This window comes from Eublepharis macularius, chromosome 8 (genome assembly GCF_028583425.1).
Source record: "Eublepharis macularius isolate TG4126 chromosome 8, MPM_Emac_v1.0, whole genome shotgun sequence".
NCBI lineage: Eukaryota > Metazoa > Chordata > Lepidosauria > Squamata > Eublepharidae > Eublepharis > Eublepharis macularius.
The window spans coordinates 4,609,015-4,633,535 of NC_072797.1; the positions used below are offsets into that span (position 1 = coordinate 4,609,015).

The following is a 24,521-nucleotide window of genomic DNA, read 5'->3' on the forward strand; positions in this document are numbered from 1 at the left end:
TACTTTAATAAAACCACTAAGTAACTGACACAACCACTGACCACATGGTTGACAATTCCACTCCACTAGACTGAATAAGACTTTGAAAAGAACATCCGGCTATGCTTTGCCTGCCCTTCTAGAAGAGAAGCAGTTCCCATTCATTGGAGTTCGGCTGGTGAAGAAGCCGTGTCTAGTGGATTGCACCTACAATCTTTTTCAGGCCACAGCAATGGGAACAGTACTGGTAATGGGGTCTCTGTATGATGGTAGGGTACAGTCCATGTAGATCTCCCCATGATGCAGAAAACCACCAATCCCTTCTACTGCCTCTTTCTAATTGTTTAAAATTACCCAGCCAGTCCTAGAGAGAAAAGTACTCTCAAAAGAGGTAAGCTGATCTCGTATTTGGAACCATATCGACTCCATTCTGTTGGAGGAAGAAGTTTGACAACATGGATGGTTCAGCAAATGCAAGATCGCCATACCGATCTTGTGTCTCCCATTCCATACCCAACCGTAAGGTTCACGTGACCAGATCCCATTTCATGGATATGCTTCTAGTATGATTCTGGAGGGGAAGGAAGGCGTTAGAGAACCTTAGAGATTGAACGGTTAGGATCCACAACACAAGAGATGCTTTTGGACAACAGGTGATGGTCCCTGCCCCCCTCAAGCAGTTACCTGTGCTAGACCTTGCTTATCCAGTGTTTCCCACAATGCTTCAGTAGGGGCGGTTAGCATCCTTCGGCCTTTTCAGCTGCACTTTCAGCCTCTTCATGCCAATCTGGAAGCCGTTCATAGCTTGGATCGCAGCTTGAGCACTGGCAGGATTGTCGAAACTCACAAAACCTGTCAAAACACGAGGCAAGGCGCAGGGTTCAACCAGCTGAAGGGGGCTGTGGGGCTACACCACACAGACAAGACCACTTTAAGAATGAACATGAAAAGTGGGTGGGCAGAGGGACCGGTGGAGACTAGCGTTGCCAGATGTGGCTCGACACAGGGGTCTCTGGCAGAGCTAATTTCAGGGGAGTGATCAAGGAGTGAACAGACCTTGATATCCGTTGAGTCTAGGCTGAGATGGGAAGTAATACAAAGTTAGAAAGGAACTGGTGGAGACAGAATTGTTGGGAGTCATCAGATTTCAAGACTGGAAGAGGCAGGAAGATAACACAAGAGGACATGGCACGGGTAAAATCCCAAGCTCTGGGCAGGTGAGATGGGATGCGGAGTGGAGGGTGGGAAGGAAGGCTTGTGTTAAAAAAAGATGGGTTTTATTATTACCAGGGCTTTTTTTCAGCGGGAACGCGGTGGAACGGAGTTCCGGCACCTCTTGAAAATGGTCACATGGCTGGTGGCCCTGCCCCCTGATCTCCAGACAGAGGGGAGTTTAGATGGCCCTCTGCACCGCTGACCATTTTCACCAAGGGCGATTTAAACTTTAAAAAACTCCCCCCTTGTTCCAGCTGACCCAAAGTGACGTCATTGTGCGGTCCTGAGTTCCACCACTGAGTTCCACCACCTCTTTTCCCATAAAAAAGCCCTGATTATTACAGTTATTCAGTGGAAGTCAGGAACTGAAATGCAGGGTCTCCGCACCATCTGCTAGATCCCGTAGATGTGGTATGGCCTGCTAGCTGGGAAAAAGGAAGGGGGCAGAATTTCCCTAATCCCCCTGCAACATCCGCACCGGGCCTGATTCCCAGTTGTTGGCATTGGTGAGGGGTGGTTTTCCTCCGTATCACTCTGGAAGGCCATCCCACAGGGGTGTGGTCATGTGGAAGAATTATACAAGCATCAGAGAATACCCTGGAAGGGGCGGGGAGAGGTGCTTTCCTTGTTTTTCTCATGTAACTTCACCCCTCCCAAATGGTTCCTCCGCTCTGTGGCATGGAGAACTGTGGGTAAGCAGCACAACACACTACAGTGAATTTTCCTACTATGTGGCAATCTCTGCTCCTTGAGCTGAAGAGGTGGGAAAATCCACCCCGTGCTTCCTTAAAGGAAACTCATTGACCTGTAGTGAAAGTGTCAAGCATTATAAATGACAAGCTAAAGTGTGTGTGTGGGGGGGTGGGGGAGGCAGGTGGGTGGGATCATGGAAGGGGGGCACAATTTGGAAATTCTACCCTTCCAGTGTCCCCTCCAGAATTCTTTAAACTCGCAGGACCTGAGCAGGTGAATTTCCCCTCCCCTCCTTTTTTCCTTTAACTTATCCTCAATGGCTCTGAATATTCCAGCATAGTTAGGCCTCATTAGCCATTTTTAATTTTGTTTCTGTTTGGTTAATTTACAAAATCATATATAGGCCCTAGCTTGGATAGCCCAGGCAAGCCCGATCTCATCAGATCTCGGAAGCTAAGCAGGGTCGGCCTTGGTTAGAAATTGGATGGGAGACCTCCAAGGAAGACCAGGGTTGCAGAGGCAGCCAATGGCAAACTACCTCTGTTAGACTCTTGCATCGGAAACCCCTCCAGGGGTTGCTATGACTTTGACAGCACTCACCACCACACCCAGGAATCCCCAACTATGCAGGAACCGCAACCCGGTCCTGTTGTGCTTTGTTCTTGTCTGTAACGGTGTCCAGTCATTTTACTAGTATGAGGAGGGATCTTGCAGTCTCCCTCCCATTTCATTCATATGTCTTACCTATTCTAAGGTCTACACCTTTACTGTATTGTGAATGACTAGCGCTGATCATGCAAGTGGAACAATGGAGATATAGATAAGGCGGGGGGGGGGGTCTGCCCAGGAATGCAGAAAAACAAGCGTTGGTGAAGTAACCAGTATCACAAGACCATCTCAAAACAGACACACCTGCAGAGACAGACCTGCCTGATCAAGTCTGAGCATGCAGCTAAGAAAGAAGGGAAAGCAAAGGGAAATGGGGAAACTGGTCTGCTCAAGCCCCTGAGAACATATAAAACCCTGGTGGTGGTGGAGAGTGCTCTCAAGTCAAAGCTGACTGATGGCGACCCCTGGGGGGGGGGCGTTCTCAAGGCAAGAGACTAACAGAGGTGGTTTACCATTGCCTGCCTCTGCAACCCATCCACTTACTAACCAAGGCCGATCCTGTTTAGCTTCTGAGATCTGACAAGGGCTGATTCCGCACACGTTGGATAATGTACTGCCAATCCTCTTTATAGATCATTTGGAACGGATTTTTTCATGTGCGGAACAAAAAATTCACCTCAAACGATTGATAAAGTGCATTGAAAGTGCATTATCCAACGTGTGCGGAATCAGCCAAGATGAGGTTCACCTGGGCTATCCAGGTCAGGACATAAAACTCTGAAAGCTTACAGTTTCTAACCAAGCATGGCCTGCATTTCATCATCATCATCATCATCATCATCATCATCATCATCATCATCATCATCACCATAACCATCATCACCATCACCGTCATCATCATCATCATCATCATCTAAAACACAATCAACAATAAGCAGAGGTCACATGTTATTATTGATTGGCCTTGCTAAGCTGATACAAGTTTCCACCGGAGACCTAAGTATCAACCAGGGCTGTTTCCACATGGCTTACCTTGTTCTGGAAAACAGCGAAATCTTGCATGAAATCGTGTGAGAAGACGCTGTTATCATGTGAAATCGCATGAGAAGACGCTGTTATCATGTGAGAAGATGCGATAACAGCATCTTCTCGTGAGATTTCGCCGTTTTCCAGAACAATGTAAGCCGTCTGGAAATGGTCCAGATATCGGCATAATATGTACGCTGTTCCAAGTAGTGCCATCTTTTGCAGTTCTGTAGGTGTTATGTCAGAAAGCTGCAGTTTTTCTGTATGAATTGCAAGGTTTTTCGAGATGGTTCCAAGTCTTCATCCATAGACGAGTGGTTTCTATTGCCAGATCTCTATATTTAATCATTTTTTCTTGTTCTTTTTCTTTGACTCTGGCATCCCCTGTTGTTGTTGTTATTATTATTATTATTATTATTTCACTGTTCTCACTGAGATCCAAGGCGGATTACATGGCTGAAGTGAAGCACAATATAATCAACAGCTAGGACATTCATTGAGCAAACAGCTAGTCAATGAAAAGGAACAAGCAAGGGAATTTTTCAGGACACAGAGATATGGTAATGTTTGCAGCCAGGACTGCTGGGGGTGGTGGTGATATAAAATTCCCCTGACTGGGGTTGATCTGAACACCACCTTGGGTCAGCACCACAGAGGGACCCTTCCTCCAGTGGAACCTTTCCACCATTGCTCAGCTGAACAGTGGTGGGAGAAAATAGGGGAGATATGTGGGGGCAGACACTGATGTCCCAGTGTGCTAAAATGACTTTTGTTACACACTGAAGCAACAGCAATGCGTTGCCTTTAATGCTCTAGCAATTAGTCAAAACTCTATGGTTAAACCAAACCAGTTCGGCGAATGCCAAAGTGCAGCCAGTGACACAGTGACATCACTTCCAATCACAACTGGAAGTGACATCAGCACATTACTGGCAAGGCCACACTTTCGAAAGTCAGTCTCCCACTGTTTGCCAGCCTTGGGTCTCTCCCCCCCCAATCTACTTGCTTTAGTTTTTTTCTCATCCACAAAATGCCTGTAAGCTGGGGCTGTTGCTGAAGCCTTTCTAGGAATCAACCACTTGCTATGTTTCCCAGTTAAGTTAAAGTTTAAAACAAGCCATCATAGAACACTACAGAAGCACTCGCCTTCTCCGCTCCATTAAGGATGGATGAGCGCTTTCCATCCATTCATCCCTCATCTCTCTCTCTCTCCTTTAAATGGAGAATAGGGCAGATGGACTCTTTTCCCGGGGTTAATTGTGGCAGTCGGCAGTAGGCTTGAAAACCTCCAAGTGAGGCCTGGAGTCCTCCCAGAATTACAACTGATCTTCAAGTTACAGCATTTCCCGGGAGGAAATGGCTGCTTTGAAGGGTGGACTCTATGGCATTACATCCCTGCCAAACTCCCCCCTCCCCAAACGCTATGCTGTAGGCTCCACCTACCAAATCTCTAGGAACTTCCCATCCCAGAACTGACAACCCTATTCAGCAGCCCCATTTGAGGATTAAGCTCAAAGTCAAGAGCAGATGCTGGTAAAAAAAAAAAAAGTTGGGAACACTAAGGGGGTCTACTCTAGACCACCAAGCCAAGCAGAGGACTTGGATGAGAAACTCCTAGAACAAATTACAAAGTTCACAAAGAGACGAGACACAGTGGTCATGGGAGATTTCAATTACCCGGATATCTGTTGGAAGTCTAACTCTGCTAAAAATGCAAGATCAAATAAATTCCTGACTTGTCTTGCTGACAACGTCATTTTTCAGAAAGTAGAAAGGGAAACGAGGCGTTCTGCTACTTTGGACTTGATAGTGGTGGGCACCCTGGGTAGCAGCGACCATATAATTGTGGAATTTACAGTCTTAGGAAAGGGAAAAGCTGTATGTAGTCAGACATATAGGCTGGACTTCAGGAAAGCAAATTTTAACAAACTGAATCACAAACTGAATCACATGGTCAGAAATACTTCAGGAGAAGGGAGTTCAAAACGGGTGGGAGTTTCTTAAAAGCGAAATATTGAAAGCACAATCACAAACGATTCCTATGAGAAGGAAAAGTGGGAGGAGCTTAAAGAAGCCAAGGTGGCTTCATAAACAGTTTTCTAATGAATTGAGAAATAAAAAAACTCATTTAGGAAATGGAAGGAGGGCCTTATAACCAAGGATGAATATAAATAAATAACGAATGCTAGTAGGGAGAGTGTTAGAAAAGCTAAAGCTCAGTATGAGCTTAGGCTAGCAAGAGAGGCTAAAAACAACAAAAAAGGGTTCTTTGCTTATGTTCCAAGAAAGGAAAAGAGCATGGACGTGGTAGGCCCATTGCAGGGACAGGGACGTGAAAATGTAACAGGCGATGAAGAGAGGGCGGAACTGCTCAATTCCTACTTGTCCTCAGTCTTCTCCTGCGAGGGAGATGGTGCTCAACATGGCAATGACAGAACACACGATGGGGGAAGGGAGTTACAGCCTAGGATCAGCATAGAGGTAGTACGTAAACACCTGGTTTCTTTAAATGGAACTAAATCCTCAGGGCCAGATGAATTGCACCCAAGTGTACTAAACTCGCAGATGTAATTTCTGAGCCTCCATTATTTTTGAGAATTCTTGGAGATCAGGCGAAGTGCCAGAAGATTGGAGGCTGGCAAATGTTGTCCTCGTCTTCAAGATGAGGAAAAAGGAGGAACCAGGTTACTAGCAACCCGTCAGCTTGACATCTATACCTGGAAATGTCTTAGATCAAAGCATCAGTCAGTCCTTGAGCATTTAGAAAGGATGGCTGTGATTACTAAGAGCCAGCATGGGTTTCTCAAGAACAAGTCATGTCATACTAACCGTATCTCTTTTTCTGAGAAAGTTACTCTCTCGCTGGATCAGGAGAATGCTGCAGACATAGTTTATCTCGATTTCAGTAAGGCTTTTGATAAGGTTCCACATAATATCCTTGTCAACAAGTTGGTAAAATGTCATTTGGATCCTATTACTGTTAGGTGGATCTGTAACTGGTTGACAGATCACACCCAAAGAGTGCTAGTTAATGGTTCCTCATCCTCTTGGAGAAGAGTGACAAGTGGAGTTCCCCAGGGATCAGTCCTGGGACCTGTTCTGTTCAACATTTGATTTGGACGAAAGAATAGCGGGAATGCTTATTAAATTTGCAGATGATACTAAATTGGGAGGGGTAGCAAATATGGTCGGGGACAGATCTTAACAGGCTGGAAAATGGCGCTAAAACAAAATGAATTTCAACAGAGATAAATGCAAAGTTCTGCATTTAGGAAGGAAAAATCAAATGCATAATTATAGGATGGGGGAGACTTGTCTTAACAGTAGTATGTGGGGGAAAGGATCTAGGGGTCTTAGTAGACTGTACACTGAACATGAGTCAGCAGTGTGATATAGTAGCTAAAAAAGCAAAAGCAATTTGGGGCTGTATAAACAGAAGCATAGTGTCCATATCACGAGAAGTGATGGTATTGCTCTACTCTGCTCTAGTTAGACCTCACTTAGAGTATTGTGTTCAGTTTTGGGCACCACAATTTAAGAAGGATATAGACAAGCTGGAAGGTGTCCAGAGGAGGGCACTGAAGATAGCGAGGGTCTGGAGACCAAGTCCTATGAGGAAAGGTTGAAGAATCTCGGAATGTTTGCCTGGAGAGGAGACGACTGAGAAGTGATATGATAGCCATCTTCAAGTACTTGAAAGGCTGTCATACAGAGGGTGGTGCGAGTTGTTTTCCACTGCCCCAGAAGGTTGGACCAGAACCAACGGCTTGAAATTAAATCAAAAGAGCTTTCAGCTAAACATTAGGAAGAACTTCCTGTTAGAGCGGTCCCTCAGTGGAACAGGCTTCCTCGGGGGGTGGTGGGCTCTCCTTCTTTGGAGGTTTTTAAGCAGAGGTTAAATGGCCATCCGACAGCAATGGTGATTCTATGAACCTGGGCAGATCATGAGAGGGAGGGCAGGAAGGGTTACCTCCAAGTTTAGTTCTCGTGGCCCTCTTATATGCCAAGGGTAATGCTGATCAACACCTCGGGGGTCAGGTAGCAATTTTCCCCAGGCCAGTTTGGCTAGGGATCCTGGAGGTGTTTTGCCATCTTCTGGGCATGGAGCAGGGGTCACTGGGGGAGTTTGGGGGGGGGGAATAGTTGTGAATTTCCTGCATTGTGCAAGGGGTTGGACTAGATGACCCTAGAGTTCCCTTCCAACCCTATGATTCTATGATTCTAATTGAGGCACCCTATTAAAAACATTAGTGAAAAAGATAATTTCTGATGGAAACTTGCTGAGTACACTTTGCCTAGAAAGAGTTGCCTGGAAAGACCTCACTCATCCTGACATGCCAAAGCGGCAGAGAGAAAATGAGAGGTTAAAAGCTCCGAGCTTCTTCCATGCCCATGATAATTAATAATCAGAGAAATATATGTACCAGTCTGAAGAAGGTGGGTAGGAGGATGGGGTTTTGTGATAAATCTATTTTATGTTTTTTTTCCCAGGGATTATGTAAAAAGGCTGCGTTAAATAAATGATTTAGCAGGGCAGTAAAGGACCAAGAAATCTGCAAGGGCTGCAGCTCTGATCTCCCTTGTTCGGCAAAGTTGCCAGTGGTAAAATATGGGGATTCTTATTCAAAGGGAGCATCCGGTTTTCTGGCTGATCCACTCACCTTACCCTGGGTGATGCCGCAAGGCCAACCTAGGCAGGAATTTGCTGGGAACGGCACTTTTCCCTGCAGCACAGATGGATGGGAAAGCCTGGCTATGCTTTGCTGCCTGTAATTCGGCTGCTCAAATGCGGGCAGGGGACTGAAGGGCAAGGAGGGGGTCGACCAGATGCTGTAAGAGGCAGGGAAAGGGCAGCTGATGAAAAGTCATCAACGTCAACTCACTGCCTACTCAGACAATCCAGATTTATTGGGAAACAGCTCATAATTCAGGATATTCCCTTCCAGTAGGGTATCCTGCTGGTAAGAAAGGGTGATACAGGTGTCTGAGGAAGTGAGTTGTGAGGCACGAACCATGAAAAGACCGAACTGTGCAGTTCGTGGTTCGTGGCGTTTTCATGAACCAGGAACCACGGACTGGGGCAAGTTCACGAACCGGTTCATAGTTCGTGATTCATGGGTTTTAAATGCCCCTTTCCGGCCGCTTAGCAGCTGCAGGGAAAAGGACATTTAAACCCCCAGATCAGCTGATCATTTAAACAGTGGGGCTGTTTAAGTGGCCACTCCCAGCAGCAGGGAAATGGCCATTTAAAGAGCGGGTGGGGCTTGGCTGGCCGGCCGGGAACTCCTGGCCGGGCAGCCAAGCCCTGCTGTTTAAATGATCAGCTGCTTGTCGGGGATCTCCCCAACCAGCAGCTGCTCTGCGTGTTTAAATGCCCCTTTCCCTGCCTCTTTGCAGTAGCAGGGAAAGGGGCATTGCTCTTTAAAATGAACCAAACGATCCAGTAGACCAGTTTGTGGAAGTTTGTGGAAATGAGCTTCCACGAACCACTGGTTTGCGAACCACAAACCGGGCCGGTTCGTGCGTTTTTTTGGTTCATATTCCGGTTCCTGTCCATCTCTAGCCGTGACTCAAGAAAGCTCATACCCTGCCACTAATTTTGTTAGTCTTATAGGTGCTATTGGACTCTTGCTCTTTTCTACTGCTATAGGCAGACGGACACGGCTACCCATCTTGATCTACAATTGGCCTTGTTAGTTCAATTGTTTAATTCATAACCACTACTCAGTGGCAGGGAATTTCACAGGGAATTTCACATGGCATTACATGTCTAAATGGGGTGGAGTAAATGGCTCCGGGTGGACTCAACAAACAAACGGAGCGACTCACAGCTGGAGAATCAAAATCTCTGATGGTCCTCAGCCCACGTCTCCTGCAATTTCTGTTCTCAGGAGTGGGACTTCGATGCCCTGCCTAGGATCACTACCTTGGGTTTGGGACATTCCTGGAGATTTGAGGGTGGAGGCTGGGGAAGGAAGTCTTTGGGGAGCACAGTAAAACAAGCTCAGTGGGGTGTGATGCCACACAGCCTGCCCTCCAACACTGCCATCTCCACCAGGGGAACCGATCTCCGTTGTCTGGAGATCAGCTGTAATTCTGGGAGAACTCCAGGTCCCACTTGGAAGATGGCAATTCTAGCCTCACTGATTCTCGGCCTTCCACCCTTCTACCCATCAGCGCTGGCCCCATGTTCACTTCTCCTTCACTCCACCATCTGAACAATTTTTCCGGTTAAAACCGGACCAGAATAAATGGCAACCCTCCTTCCTTGCAAATGTAGAGATGTGTCTTACCAAATTTGGCTCAGCCTTACTTTGGTGTTTTGCAGGGAGCTCAGAATTTAACTCTCTGCTTGGGCTTATGGCTGACATGTAAGAATTCTTCCCTAGTGCCTACTTCTCAAGCAGAGTTGGAAACCCTTTGCCTGTCCCATGGGGAAAGCTCAGCCAATGCTGCCAGATGCTTCCCCATCATAATAAACATCCTTGGGGCATTACAATATGACTCGTCCAGACAGTCCCCTGGCAGAATTGAGGCTCTGCAGATGTGTGTTTTCCCACATACAGGTACCACATGGTCAGGAGGACACTAATCCACAAAGGCAAAACTGCAGTTTTCACAACGAGCCTCCCAATCATTTGTGTTCTTAGTACTGCCCAGTTGTGCCCCTCATTTCCCATTGAAAAGCACAACTTCTCCAAACGGTTCTGCAGATCTGAATAAACTGGCAAGTTATGGATATACTTGGCAGTTCATTCATTCTTTTGTGGCTAGTTGCTTCTGGAAGCAACTGGAGATAAAATTCTCAAGCCTGCTGCTTCTTTGGGCCCCTTCTTTGCCACAGTGAATTGGTAGAATTTGAACATAGTGGGTATCTATGGATATCTGCGACATTCTGATTCTCTCCCTCAAATAAAATAAATAAATAGCAAGATCGGTGGTTGCCAACTGGAGGCTAGCAATCGATAAGAATCTTGAGTGTGGTGAGTTTGGGGGGGGGGTGCATTTGGGAAGCAGCATTACATCACTTCCTGGGAAAACCCAGAAGTGATATCATGCCACTCTAGGAATCACCAGAAGCTCTATGGTAATTTTTTTCTCCCACTGGTTGCTGGAATGCCAACAGTCAATGGGAGTTGGGGGTGGAGAGCAATCATACCCAGCAGGAAAATGGTAGGCCCAGTTGGCAGAGATTGGAGAAGGAGAAGATAGTCAGCCCTTGAGTTAGACTGAAAAATAATAATCATAACAACAGTTCACTTATATACTGCTTTTCTAGACAGATCAGTGCCTCACTCAGAATGGTGAACAAAATTAGGGTTATTATTATGCTAAGATTGCCAGTCCCCCCCACTGGGGGTGGGGGATAACCTGCTCCTACTCTCTCCCCTCCACTTACCTGGCTGGCAGGGGGGAACGTGCCTCACGGGATGTGCTCCTGGGCTGTGTGGCATCCTCCCGTGCTCTGGAGTGGCCTGATTCGGTCTGGATTCGGCCCAAATTGGGCCAAATTGGGCTGGATTCAAGCTGAATTTGGACACTGTGGAGCACAGGAGCACTCCAGGGCCCATCGTGCTGTCCTGGCAGTGTTCTGGTGCTCCGCAGCGGCCTGATTCGGTCCCCTGCAGAACATGGGAGAGCTCCTGGGAGTGGCATGTGGCCTGCGTGATGATGTCACTTCCCAGACGTGACATCATCGTGCAGGCCAGGAACTTGCTCACATTTTGCGTGTGTGCACCATAGCACCAGAGAGGTAAGTGCCAGGTCACTCACCTCCCGCCAGGAGGGTAAGGGAACCTGGCAATCCTATATTATGCCCAGAATATAGCTGGAGATTTCAGGCTGAGATGAGTGGCTTACCCAAGTCCACCTGCTAAGCAGACAGCAGTAGTTGGGCAGTAGCCCAACCACTTAACCACTATGCTACAGTAGCTCAGTAAATAGCTATAGCAGTACAGTTGAGTATCAAATATGGCTGCCACCTGCTCCTGGAAATCTTGCCCAGATGTTATTTGAGTTGCAGGCCTTTTCATAGCATTTTCAGATTTTGCCTCTGAAGTACAAGGGCAAGAAATGCCCCTTCCTTGGCAAGTGGACAAACTGGGCCTAGGATCATCGTTTTTAACACTTCTTTTGCAACATAACCTTTACACTCACAAGGAAGGAGAGCGAGATTCTCATGTCTTTACTGGGGGTGGCTAGGAAAAGGCCCGGCTGTCCCTTTAATGCAGAGCTACAAACAGCTGTTCCTTGCGCAGACATGCTTGCTAGGTCTGAAAGTTTTTGGGAAGTCGGTGCATAACTGACAGTTAGATTTATCTCCCCAATAAGCAATCAACATTATAATAAAGGAAAAATGCTTTCCGTGCACCTTTGAGAGCGCATCAGAAATTAATCTAAACATCAAATTAATTATAGTTTGCAAAATGAATAGTGGCGCTTGGCCCTAATACTTCTTCCCCCCCTCCCCCTCCCCGTGCACTGCCTCCCTCCGAAACCTCCCCTGATTGCTTGGAGCTGGTACGGAACGTGGGTGGAGGGTGAGAAGTTTTATGGGCCTCTATTTTTCATTCATCCCTTCCCATTCAACTGGAGCATTTTCCCTCCCACCGTTATTGGCGTAACAGCTGTTGTGGATAAAAAGATGCGCCAGCATGGATTAAAATGTTCCGCAAAGGTCAAGAAAAGGCCAGGGTGTGTGGCATGGGGGGGCTTCTTTGAAGTTAGGTATTTCGCCAAGCTTGATGCGGTCCCTTGCGTGAAGATGCTTAATGGACCAATAAGCTTCATTCTCTTCGAGTTGCCCGTTCTCATCACCTATCCATTTGGAGGGAGCTGTAAATAAACAAGGCAGTCAAAAGGCATCCTTCTTGCCCTGGAGGGTCCAACCCAGGTTGCCAACTCTGGCCTGGGTAATTCCTGGAGATTTGGGGGTAGAGACTGAGAAGGATGTTGTTTGAGGAAGACGGCAAGTTCAGCATGCGATGCCATAGTGTCCACCCTCAAAGCTGCTTCATTGCCCTACTTAGCTCATCAACTCTGGCCTGGGAAATTCCTGGAGATTTGGGGGGCAGAGCCCGGGAAGGACAGAGTTAGGAGGAGGAACTCAGCAGGGATGGGATGGCAAGCAGTCCACCCTCGGAAGCTGCCATTGTCTCCATGGAAGCTCATCTCTGTAGCCTGGAGATCAGCTGTAATTCTGGGAGAATCCCAGCCTCCACCTGGAGGATGGCAACCCTAACCTATCCCTGTGGTCTCAGGCCAAAGTCAGGCAGTTGTACTTCCTGACTCGGGCCAGGGTCAAAGACTATTCCTTCTCTGTTCTTTGTGCATCATATAGCCTTTTAACCAAACAACCTAATTACCTTTGGAAGCTGGAGCCATACAATGTTAGGTTGAGTTCCGGATCCAGATCAAGGTATTGGTTCTAGTGTTTTAAGCCCTTCATGGACTGGGACTTGCATATCTACGGGACCGCCTCTCCCATTATGTCCCCCGCAGGGCCTTGTGCTCTGCAGATAAGCAGCTTCTGGTGGTCCCCAGCCCGAGGGACATTCGGTTGGCTTCTGCTAGGGCCAGGGCCTTTTCTGCCCTGGCCCCGTCCTGGTGGAAAGCTCTCCCAATGGAGATCTGGGCCCCGCAGGACCTTTTATAGTTCTGCAGGGCCTGCTAGATGGAGATGTTCTGCCAGGCCTTTGACTAGGAGCCAGCGTCTTGTCCCCTCTTCTCATCCCCACACCCTTTCTGGGACTACCCTGGGCCTTTATCATGGCGGTCCTGTGGTTCTATAGTAGTACCGGAGTAGCCTGGTATTTTTTAGAGGTGCCTGGATTTTAGATGCTAAACTGGTTTTTATGCTGTCGTGATGTTTTAAATTGTATGTTCTTGCTGTAAGACACCCTGAGCCCACATGAGGGAAGGGCAAGGTATAAGCTGAATAAAATAAATAAAATAAATTTTGTGCTATTCGTTTTCCGCTCCTGGATTTACTTGGGTGAACGTGAGAGTGGCCTTGATGGATTTCAGTCTGACGCTGCAGGGAAGCCCACAAGCAGCTGTCCTCACTAGTTAACTGCTCCTTGGCATCTGATCATTTCCCCAGAGGATCTCCCCCTCTGTCTTCTCTGCCTAGTAAACTCTTATCTCGCTTGTCCTCAAAAAGCCCCAACAGTGCTCCCTTCCTCATTTTTATCCTCACAACAACCTTGTAAGTAAAGCTGAGGGACAGCATACCTGGCCCAAGGCCACTCAGCGGGCTGCCACGGCAAAGCAGGTACTCGAACTGGGCTCTCCTGGTCCAATAGTCTAAACATACAACTCCCATCTGAATCCATCTAATCAAGTTTGTTTGGTGTAGAGGTTAAGAGCGGAAGGACTCTAATCTGTTTAAATTACGCTTCCCAGCACAGTTTTAAACGGGATAGTTGAAATTGACAGAGCCTTTCGGGAGGCGAAGATGAAATTAACAAACCTTCTGAGGAACGATATTCACAGGCTCTGTCTTTTTAAACTACGCTTCCCAGCTACCATTGCATCTCTCTATACTTGAACACACACCAAGGTGTCTCGTGTAGAAAGACTCTGAGTGGCTTGAGAGCCCTGTGTGCCTGTTTGATATGTCGCCTGTGGCTCTTCAGAGCGCCCTATGGCACCCACCCCATGCTCTGGGAAGGGGGGGGGGCTCCTTTAGCCAGGATGACTTCATCCTGATTACAGACAGTTAAAAATAAGTTTTATTTTAAAAACACAACACAGCTTGTCTGTGATGATTATATTAAGGTTGTGGAGATGAAGGAGTTCTGTGTGTGAGGGTGGGTCAACATAAGCAGCGGAATGAGGTGGTGGAATGGGCCATACCACTCTGGGATGCGAACCCAGGGAACGAAACTTCTTGCAAGTAGAAAATTCAGTGGAAAGAAGAGGGCTAACCACTCTGTCTCCTGGAACACTAGCGTTCAACGTGGAAGGGAATTTTAATGAAGGAAAGCACTTTTTTTTACCACCCAGCCTAATAGAGTTTTAGGTAACTTGAATGCCTGCAAACAGATCGTTGTTGTAAGTCTGACCTAGAAATCCTTCTTTCCACATCAGATACGTGCAGGCTGGTTATGGTTTAACAGTAACAACAACAACAACATTTGATTTATATACCACCCTTCAGGATGACTTAACACCCACTCAGAGCGGTTTACAAAGTATGTCATTATTATAATATTAATAACAACAACAACAACATTCGATTTATATACCGCCCTTCAGAATGACTTAACACCCACTCAGAGCGGTTTACAAAGTATGTTATTATTATAATAACATTAATAATAATAACATTTGATTTATATACCCCCCTTATTATCCCCACAACAAACACCCTGTGAGGTGGGTAGGGCTGAGAGAGCTCCTAGAAGCTGTGACTAGCCCAAGGTCACCCAGCTGGCTTCAAGCAAAGGAGTGGAGAATCAAACCCGGCTCTCCAGATTAGAGTCCTGCGCTCTTAACCACTACACCAAACTGGCTCTATTATCCCTACAATAATCACCTTGTGAGGTGAGTGGGGCTAAGAGAGCTCCAGAGAGTAGTGGGGAGAGGCAATTTTACAAGTACTCAGACAATTAAGAGGGTTACAGAGAGACAGTGTTGCATAGTGGTTAGAGTGTGGGACTAGAATCTGGGAAACCCAGGTTCTAATCTCTGCCATGGAAGCTCACCAGGTGACCTAGTGCCAGCCACACACTCTAATCTATCTCACAGGGTTCTTGTGAGGTTAACACAGATGAAAGAATGTCATAAGTCACTGTGAGTCCCTACTGGAGAAAGGTGGGGCATAAAATGAAGTAAATAATAATAGTTACAGTTATACGTTATGTTTCATGTGTGTTTGGGGTGTTAACCAGGGCATAAAGGAGTCACAATGAGAATTATGAATATGGCTCTCTGCACTCTGTGGAGTGAGTACCATTGAACTAGGAAATTGACCTTAGTGTGGAAGTTCAGGGCTAGCTGAGCCAGGAGATCTCAGCCTGAGAAGGAGGGATTTACCTCTCCTTGTATAGGAGAGTTTGGAGAAGGAGGTCACCCAGCTGGCTTCAAGTGGAGGACTGGGGAATCAAACCCGGTTCTGCAGATTAGAGTCCTGCCACTCTTAACCACTATACCAAACTACACCACTAAACCCCCACATTGAGGAAAATTTAAGCTGGTGGGGTTCTGCCCCCTTTCCATTGGAAGAATCATTGTAGAGGGGATGTCATTAATTACAGAGTGATTGTTGTGGGGATAATAATAACTAGACATGGGCACAAACCAAAGAAACCCCAAACCATGAGGTTTGTGGTTCGTGGGTTTTCACGAACCATGAACCACAAACTTCCACAAACTGGTGCAAGTTCATGAAACAGTTCGTGGTTCATGGTTCATGGGGTTTAAATGCCCTTTTCCGGCTGCTTAGCAGCAGGGAAAGGGGCATTTAATCATTTAAAGGGCCCTTTCCTGCCGCTTGCAAGCAGCAGGTCCCTTTAAACTATCAGCTGGCAGGCGGCAAGGGGGGGATCCCCCCTGCGGCCTGCCAGTTGATAGTTTAAAGGGACCTGCCACTTGCAAGGGGCAAGAAAGGATTAAATGGCCATTTCCCCGGGGAAATAGCCATTTAAACTGCCCCTTTAATACGAACCAAACGAACCAGTAGATCAATTCGTGGAAGTTCGTGGAAATGAGCTTCCACGAACCACTGGTTTGCGAACCACGAACAAGCCTGGCTCGTGCGTTTTTTTGGTTCATATTTAGGTTCATGCCCATCTCGAATAATAATACACTTTGTTATTCTGCTGGTTTTCTTTTAGGTATTAAATGGCCCAAAGATTCCTTGGTGTGTTGAGAATGAGGGTGGGGGATGTTTACCTGGTGTGCATTCCCCCTCCTTAATCTCCCTCCCACCCCAATATCGGAAACGGTTGCAGGCGTGAGGAATCAATTTCCCGTACCGTCTCTATTACCCCCTCTTTTTAAAATGACTCCTCACCCTTCGTGGGGTACTACCAGCTAGGAGAATGCTCAGTGTTCCCAGGGATATTTTTTGAGATTTTTTAAAAAATTACAAAATAATATTTTTCTGTGTACCTTTGGAGTGCCCGTGTATGCAGAAATATCCTGCCTTGACAGTGGGTGGCCCTGTTTGGCTGCTTTGCTGACCGGCAAGCGTCCATCAAGATTTCTATTGCAGGAATAAATATATGCATTTGTCCTGAAAAATTATCTTGTTTTCCATCAGTCATATGGTAACAGTTTTTTCATTGACATTCAGCCTGTGGCTGAAAGGCAGACTAGTCTGTGGTTCTACAAAAGATTTTAACAGCTTCATCATAAGCCTGTCTATGTATTCATTTTTTACATCCTGCCAGAGTTATAAGGACCAAAACAGAAGTGACACTTGGAGGTCTATGATGTAACATTCCCAGCCTTTTAGTGGTGACTTCATAGGGAGCTGTATCAGGGGTGCAGAGGGGAGGGAGGGTTCACTCCACTATGTGTTATGTGCCATCAAGTAGCCTCCGACCTATGCCAGTGCTATGAATGAAAGACCTTCAAAACGTCCTATAATTATTATAATAACATTCGATTTATATACCGCCCTTCAGGACAACTTAATGCCCACTCAGAGTGGTTTACAAAGTATGTTGTTATTATTCCCATAACAAACACCCTGTGAGGTGAGTGGGGCTGAGAGAGCTCTGAGAAGCTGTGACTAACCCAAGGTCACCCAGCTGGCTTCAAGCAGAGGAGTGGGGAATTCACTGTCATTAACAGACTTGCTCAGATCCTGCACAGTGGAGGACATGGCTTCTTTTACTGAGTCAAGCCATCTCATTTCAGGTCTTCCTCTTTTCCTACTGCCTTCCACTTTTCCTAGCATTATTGACTTTTCCAGAATCAAAAAGAGTCCAGTAGCACCTTTAAGACTAACCAACTTTATTGTAGTTGGTTAGTCTTAAAGGTGCTACTGGACTCTTTTTGATTTTGCTACTACAGACTAACACGGCTAACTCCTCTGCATCTATGACTTTTCCAGAGAATCTTGTCTTCTCATGATGTGAACAAAGTATGATAGCCTCAGTTTTTCATTTTAGCTTCTAGGGAGAATTCAGGCTTGAGTTGATCTAGAACCCAATTATTGGTCTTTTGGGCCATTTGTGGTATCTGCAAAACTTGCCTCCAGCACCACATTTCTAATGAATCAGTTTTCTTGCTGTCACTCCACTAGTCCACATGAATTCTTTCATCAAATCCACCTCCCCGTGCTGTTGTTACCTATGCAAAAGGGGGGAGGTATAGGAGAATTGCCACTTTTACATCAGCAATGAATAGCCTGAAAGATTAAAATATTCTCCCAGTGGTTTCTGAGTCTTGTATTTTTTGATATCAGATTAATGTCATTTTATTCTTTTGCACAGAAACTGATCTGTTTGCCTGATGTAAACAGGAGAAGGGCACTGTTGACACTTGATGGTGTGTATAACTGGGAAGCCAGTTTAGTGTAGTGGTTAAGAGCGGCAGGACTCTAATCTGGAGAATCGGGCGTTTCAAGGATTCTCTTCCGAATTTTCTCCCCATGGAAAAAAGCTCAGGCAGAAAACTTAGAAGAGAACCCTTGAAACGCCACATTGAAATCTGAAGAGGGAGTTAATCGTCCAGAATTCGGAAGAAAACCCAAAGAGGTATAGGGCCCAAAGTGGTAAAAATCACCTATGTAGGGTGAACGGAAACTGATTCCAACACGTCCATCTCAGCACAGCTAACATGCTACATGCTACAGTATGTTCAGGAGCACCCAAGCTTTGAGGGTAAAGGAGCCTGTCTTCACATGAGTAAGCTTTCATGAGAAAGGTGGTTTCAGGTAGGTAGCTGTGCTGGTCTGCAGTAGAACAGCAGAATTTAAGTCCAGTGGCACCTTAAAGACCAGCGAAGTTTTCAGGGTATAAGCTTTTGCGAGTCAAAGTTCTCTTCTTCAGACATCTGAAGAAGAGAGCTTTGACTCTCGAAAGTTTATACTCTGAAAATCGTGCCCGTCTCGAAGATTCCACTAAACTCAAATTCTGTGGAAAAAGTGGAGGGAAAAACTGGCAGGGAGAGCTGGCAGGGGCAGTGAACCCATTATGGGCCAAGTCAACGTTTGAAGAATGCTCTCACAACCCGGCAGGAATTCTTACCTCCGTTTTATTTGGGCGAGAGAAGTGTACTTCAACCATAGCCTTCAGAAGTTGGCCGCTATCATATCTCTAATCACCCCAGCTCCACAAAGGCTGGTCAATGACAGATGGATCTGAATGTTCTCCCACACCGTTAAAATAAGACTTGGGTGCATAGCACAGAGATGCATCACAGCCTTATCGCCACAGCACACAGAAACTCTGACCATGTACTCTCAGCTCCAGACAACCATTCATATTGGGTTCTTAAGTTAACCTGCTCTAACGGCTCCGTATATTTTCTGAAGGCATCTCAGACTATCATGATATTGATTTGGCTCGCTGGATTGATACTGGGGCAAAAGGGGAAGGGGAGGGGGTGGGGTTATATATTTAGAAATGTTTAATTTGGATAAGTTCTATATATTAACCAACTACTTTATATCACCTCATCCAATAAAATCTATTAAAAAAAAAAGATACTGGGGCAAAGCTCCTTTCTGTTGACAAAAAGGTTGATAGGTAGAGAAAAGCCTGTGTGAATGTGCTTTTTGCTAGGGGGTGGAGAGGGAAGAAGAAAATGCCCAGAAGGCTGTCAAATTGAGGATTAAGTGCCAGGAAGAAAAGGGTCAGGATCCTATTTGGGGCCGAGGGGGGCACGGCATGGCAGAGGGATGGCAGGAGGAGGATAGATGAAATGGTAGGAGACTCCACCCCACATCATGACAGCATTCAATACAGTTAACTGTAGCACAGAGGAGGGAGAAGTGAAGATGGGGGACAACCTGTAGAGAATTAAAACAGTAAGATCACATGCTCACCCTCCGACATGCACTTGTAAATCCTGAACCCCAAACCCTCCATCTCCAGCCAAGGGAACAACCTCTTGGCTTGCATCAGATCCGCCGATCTTCTGCCTCACCGCCGGTAGAGGGCCTTTCCAAAGAGCAGCTCTGTCCCTCCCTGTACCAAATTCTACATGACAACCATCTGCTCCCCCTTGCCCCCCACATCTAAATTTGCTCACCGTTGTCCCCCCTCCCCTCAAATGCACATCCCTTTCCCATTCCAACCAGGATTTGGGATTCTCTCCCAAAGTATCCCGGAGTCAGCGATCCTCTCTGTAGCAGGGCATACAGTCTTTGGTGTATGAGACAGTAAGAAGGGAGCAGGTGGGGGGGGGCAGCAGTAAGGAGGGGGACAAAAGAGAAATCCATAAAAGTAAATTGAGAAAAAAAGATCAGCTAAGTAAAATTACCAAATAAAAAAAAGTTAGCAGTTTGAAAAAAAAATAATAAAATGGTAAACGTAGTTCAGAGAAAGTTCCTTTCCTGGATGAATCTAATTGTTTTGTTATCTTTACCCACCAAAGCATTTACTTTGGTTTGTCGCCCGATCCACAAACACTTTCGAGGAGATGACATTACCGAATGGCAGGAACATCTGCATCAGCTCTGCGTCCCCAAACTCCTGGGGCAGATGGTAGATAAACAGGTTGCAGCCCTCTGGTCCTGAGGGAGAGACGGAGGAGAAAGAGAGAGAAAAGAGGAAAAGTCTGATGAATGAAGCAGCACCGGGTCCACTGAAGCTCACTTGATTGTTTTCACCAGGTTAAAACAAAATCCTTGCATCATGAAATCTAGCTGTCAAAGAAAAGAGCTCTCTCCTAGACTACTCCTTAATAAGGCTTGTTTTCTTTTAATTTTTATTGTTTTATTGTTTTTATTGCTTATTTTTATTGTTTTTGTTTTTATTGCTTTTTTATAGTACAGTGTTGTTGTTGTTGTTGTTGTTGTTTTTGTAGGGAAGCATTCAGCCATACCTTCTTTTCCCCTTGCAGCCTAAAGTGGGATGAAACAGGAAAAGGTTTAGCTCTTCGTACTGTAATGGTATAAACTAGCCCTCAAGCAATCCTTGTGGCAGCTGCCAATATGGCTCTCCCTATGAATTGGCAATTTTCTCCATACCATTGCAGGCCTTTGGGCCATTTATGGTGGTGTTCCAAAGAATGGTTCAGTGTGCGGACTGAGATGCTGCACAGAAATACCTCTCCACCTGATCACAATTGCTGCACGCAACAAGTTAAATCAGCCTCAGACTGAAGGCTGCAATATATATGAGAATAGTCAATCAATCAACGTCTAATACGGTCAAAGACCAGACAGGTAACAACATACAATCTAATTAAAACATACAGTCAAGGTAAATTGTACGATTAAAAATCTATCCATCTAATAAACATCGAGTTTCCAGGGTCCAAATTCTTAAATATTTAAAACTTTAAAATTAATAAAATAATTAAATATTTCCTGCTACAAAATAGTTTCGGATCCCTATAGCCTGCACAGCAAATTTTGCCACATTTAAGGTGATTTCTTGGTCCCTATCAGCTAAAAGCTTATCTAAATAAAATCTAGCATTTCTTTCAGGAAACTGATTGCAAATCGGAGTTAGATAGGCAGCTCTGATATTTTGATAAAGTTTAGACTCAAAAAGAACGTCTCCTCGTTTCCTTGTTTCCCAGCCCCACATACACACACTCCTTCCTCATTTGGGCTGATTCCAGACCACTAACCTGAAGGCGCTGCATGCCGCCATGTTCCGGATCGCGATGGAGAAAACGCGAAATATCGTGTTTTCTCGCGCGAGTTTGGTGTGACGTCGCACCAAACTCACGCGAGAAAACACAATATTTCGCGTTCAGGTTAGTCGTCTGGAATCGGCCATGGTTGCTTCATGTATTTACCATCTATGGCCGCTGATGGTAGCATATCCCTTCTAAGAAGGGTAACTGCTCTCCTGTAGTCAGCTTTATCTAAATATGGCATCATTGTCAATCTGTTTAAGTTTTCTATTACCAGAAGATAACCTTTAACCTGGCTCAGGTCACGCTGTCTCTCAATGTCAAAAATTCTTCGTTTAAGAAAATATTTGACAGAGCTATGTTCCATATTCAGTAAAAACTGTTTAGAGAGACCATGGCCGTTTTCACACGTCTTACCTGCCGCCGGAACATCGCACAAAACACCCGGAAGACAGCGTCTTCTTGCACAAAATTGCACCAAGAAGATGCGATTTTGCATAAAACTCCCGGATGACAGCGTCTTCCTGGTGCGATTTCGCGCAGGAAGATGCTGTATTCCGGGTGTTTCGCACAATGTTCCAGTGGCAGATAAGACGTGTGAAAATGGCCCATAATAACCCAATTTAAGCTCCGTTTCCTTAATCCAATATGGTATACTAGAATATTTCACTATTAAACTGGCTAAACCAGAGGTTTAGTCATTGATTTGAATCAATAGAGAATAACAGCGATCCATAAGCGTGCTTTTAAGGTAATCATACCAGTTTCCAAACAAATAAGTGAATTGGAGACTGTAATATTTATAAAACTGCTTTATACCAAATCAGATGGCTGGTCCAGCTAGATCGGTATTGCCTGCCCAGGCCTGTCACAGCTCAGAAAGTTTTAGGTGGATAGCTGTGTTGGGTCTGCAGCAGATCAGTAGGATTTGAGTCCAGTGGCACCTTAGAGACCCACAAGATTTTCAGAGTGTCAGCTTTTGAGAGTCAGAACTCTCATAGAGGAAATCTTCTGGGTCCCAAAGTTGCCACTGGACTCAAATCCAAGCACAGAAAGGTCTTTTTAGATACCTGCTCCCTGAAGTTTTTAGTTCAGATGCCAGGAATGGATTCCCGGATCGCTTCCCTGTGACCCAGAGTCCTTCTCAGCTGCGTACTGGCCCGCTACGTGTGCTGCCCTCCCCTACTAATTATAAACAGAAGGGGACCAGTGAAAGGATAGTACATGATGCGAAATGGAGGCAAGTTCTCTTGCAGCTTTGCAGAATGTAGAAAGACCACTAGGCTCTCCAGAGGAGAACAAAATCAAAAAGAGTCCAGTAGCACCTTTAAGACTAACCAATTGTATTATAGCATAAGCTTTCGAGAATCAAGTTCTCTTCATCAGATATCTGCCCAGTTTTGATCAGGCATCTGATGAAGAGAACTTGATTCTTGAAAGCTTATGCTATAATAAAATTGGTTAGTCTTAAAGGTGCTACTGGACTCTTTTTGATTTTGCTACTACAGACTAACACGGCTAACTCCTCTGGATCTATGACAGAGGAGAACAAGGCAACCTGGCCTGTTGCTGAACTATACAAGGTGACCTAACAGAGAAGTGAGAATAGGGTTGCCATTCCCCCGCTGGGGGTGAGGGATCCTCAGATCCCACCTCCCCCCTATGCCCACTTACTTGCCTGATGGAGGGTGTGCTCCCTGGGGTGCACTCCCTGGGCAGAGCAGCGCACCCCCGTGCCCTGAATTGTGCCCCGAAGTGTGCCCGTTTTGGATAGAAATGAGCCCCGCAGCAGGCAATTCAGCCCCTCAGGAGTGCAGGGAGCACCCTTCCACCCACACGGCAGCTGCCACCGCCAGTGTGAATGATGTCACTTCTGGAAGTGACGGCACTGTGCGGCCAGCATGATGATGTCATTTCTGGAAGTGATTTCATCACACTGGCTCCGGGGTGCACGCGCACTTCGCATGCACACAGAAGGTCTCCGCAGAACGGAGTAGAGTTAAGTGCCAGGTCCCAATCCTCCCGCTGGGAGGATAGAGGGACCTGGCAACCGTAGGTGGGAATAAAGGAGGACCAATTGCCTTCCAGTAGTTACGGGAAGGAAAAGAGGGACCTCAGTTCATGGGACGGGAAGAGGAACTGTCAAGCATACATTCCAACTATTTTTGCCTGGGCATTCTCCTGATCACCATCTCAGGCCCTGTTTCATGTCTCCCATTGTCAGAGGAATAGGGCCTATTTGGTGGTGGCCCCCTGGCTTTGGAACGTCCTTCATGGATGTTTTTCCACCCCAGGCCATGACTTTTTAACTGATTCTTTCCCAACTTGTGTGGATCTATCTGCTTCTCTGTTTTTTATGGTGATGCTGTTTTAGATGATGTGTATGTTTTAATGCCGCTTTAGATTTTTGCCAGTTATTGATGAGATTATTTTACTGGTTGGTTGTACCTTGAGCTACTATGGGCACATGCTTGGGAAGAGGGAATATACATTTTTTTTAAAAAAACCAATAAATAATAAGTATGACCATTCTCTTGGCCACTGAAAGGTCTACCCGGTACTTTCCTCCTAATTTTGTAGCCTTCAGTAGATACTGACTTCGCTGTCTAACTGTAACTTGGCAGCTGAGAGCTTTGCCTTTTCATTCTGAAAGGAAGCTGGACTTCTGCAAATGCAAATGCTCTGGATTCTGTGCTGGAAGCACCATGTCCTACAAGCTACCCGACAGAAATCAGAGCCGCACAATAATCTCTCTCTTGTCAGGCCTTGACATCCTACCTGCTAACACATTGACTGACTTCACTGTTTAAGGAAGGATAGAGAACTGGAAGGAAGGTTAAATGACAGAGGGAACAAGATAGTTTTTCTCTTAATGTCCTATAACTCATTTTGTCTCATCTCTTTATTTTTCAGAAACAATCTGGCTTCTTATTAAACTTTTTTGTTTGTACTGAAATCAGTGGCCCTTTTCACACTGTTTACCTTCACTCGCAACGACGTGGAATATCGCGCTAAAAATGCAGAAGATCGCATTTTCTCGACATCGTGCAAATCTAATGGGAGAAAACGTGATCTTCTGTGTTTTTAGTGCGATGTTCCTCGTCGTTGTGAGTGAAGGTAAGCAGTGTGAAAAGTGCGTGTGTGGGATATTTGCTCTCCCCCCCTTGCCTTTTAAATATTACAAAAATGACCCCCTCCCGGATAACATTTTTATGGGGGTGAAGGCATAGTTG

The 24,521-nt window shown here is 45.9% G+C and overlaps 1 protein-coding gene across 27 annotated transcripts in view; it reads right to left on the bottom strand.

Moving 5' to 3' along the window:
* Nucleotides 1-703: 703 nt before the first annotated feature.
* CELF4 (CUGBP Elav-like family member 4) overlaps nt 704-24,521 on the bottom strand; it is a 999,910-nt gene continuing 976,092 nt past the window's right edge. For 10 of the 27 annotated variants that reach the window (XM_054986378.1, XM_054986374.1, XM_054986377.1 and 7 more), the window contains exons 11-12: nt 20,132-20,215; nt 704-831 (exon numbers count right to left, since the gene is read on the bottom strand). In XM_054986378.1, coding sequence (XP_054842353.1) covers nt 704-831; nt 20,132-20,215 — 212 coding nt within the window. Of the gene's footprint in view, nt 832-20,071; nt 20,216-24,521 lie in introns of all 27 variants that reach the window. The other 17 variants (XM_054986392.1, XM_054986366.1, XM_054986367.1 and 14 more) reach the window with 2 other exon arrangements.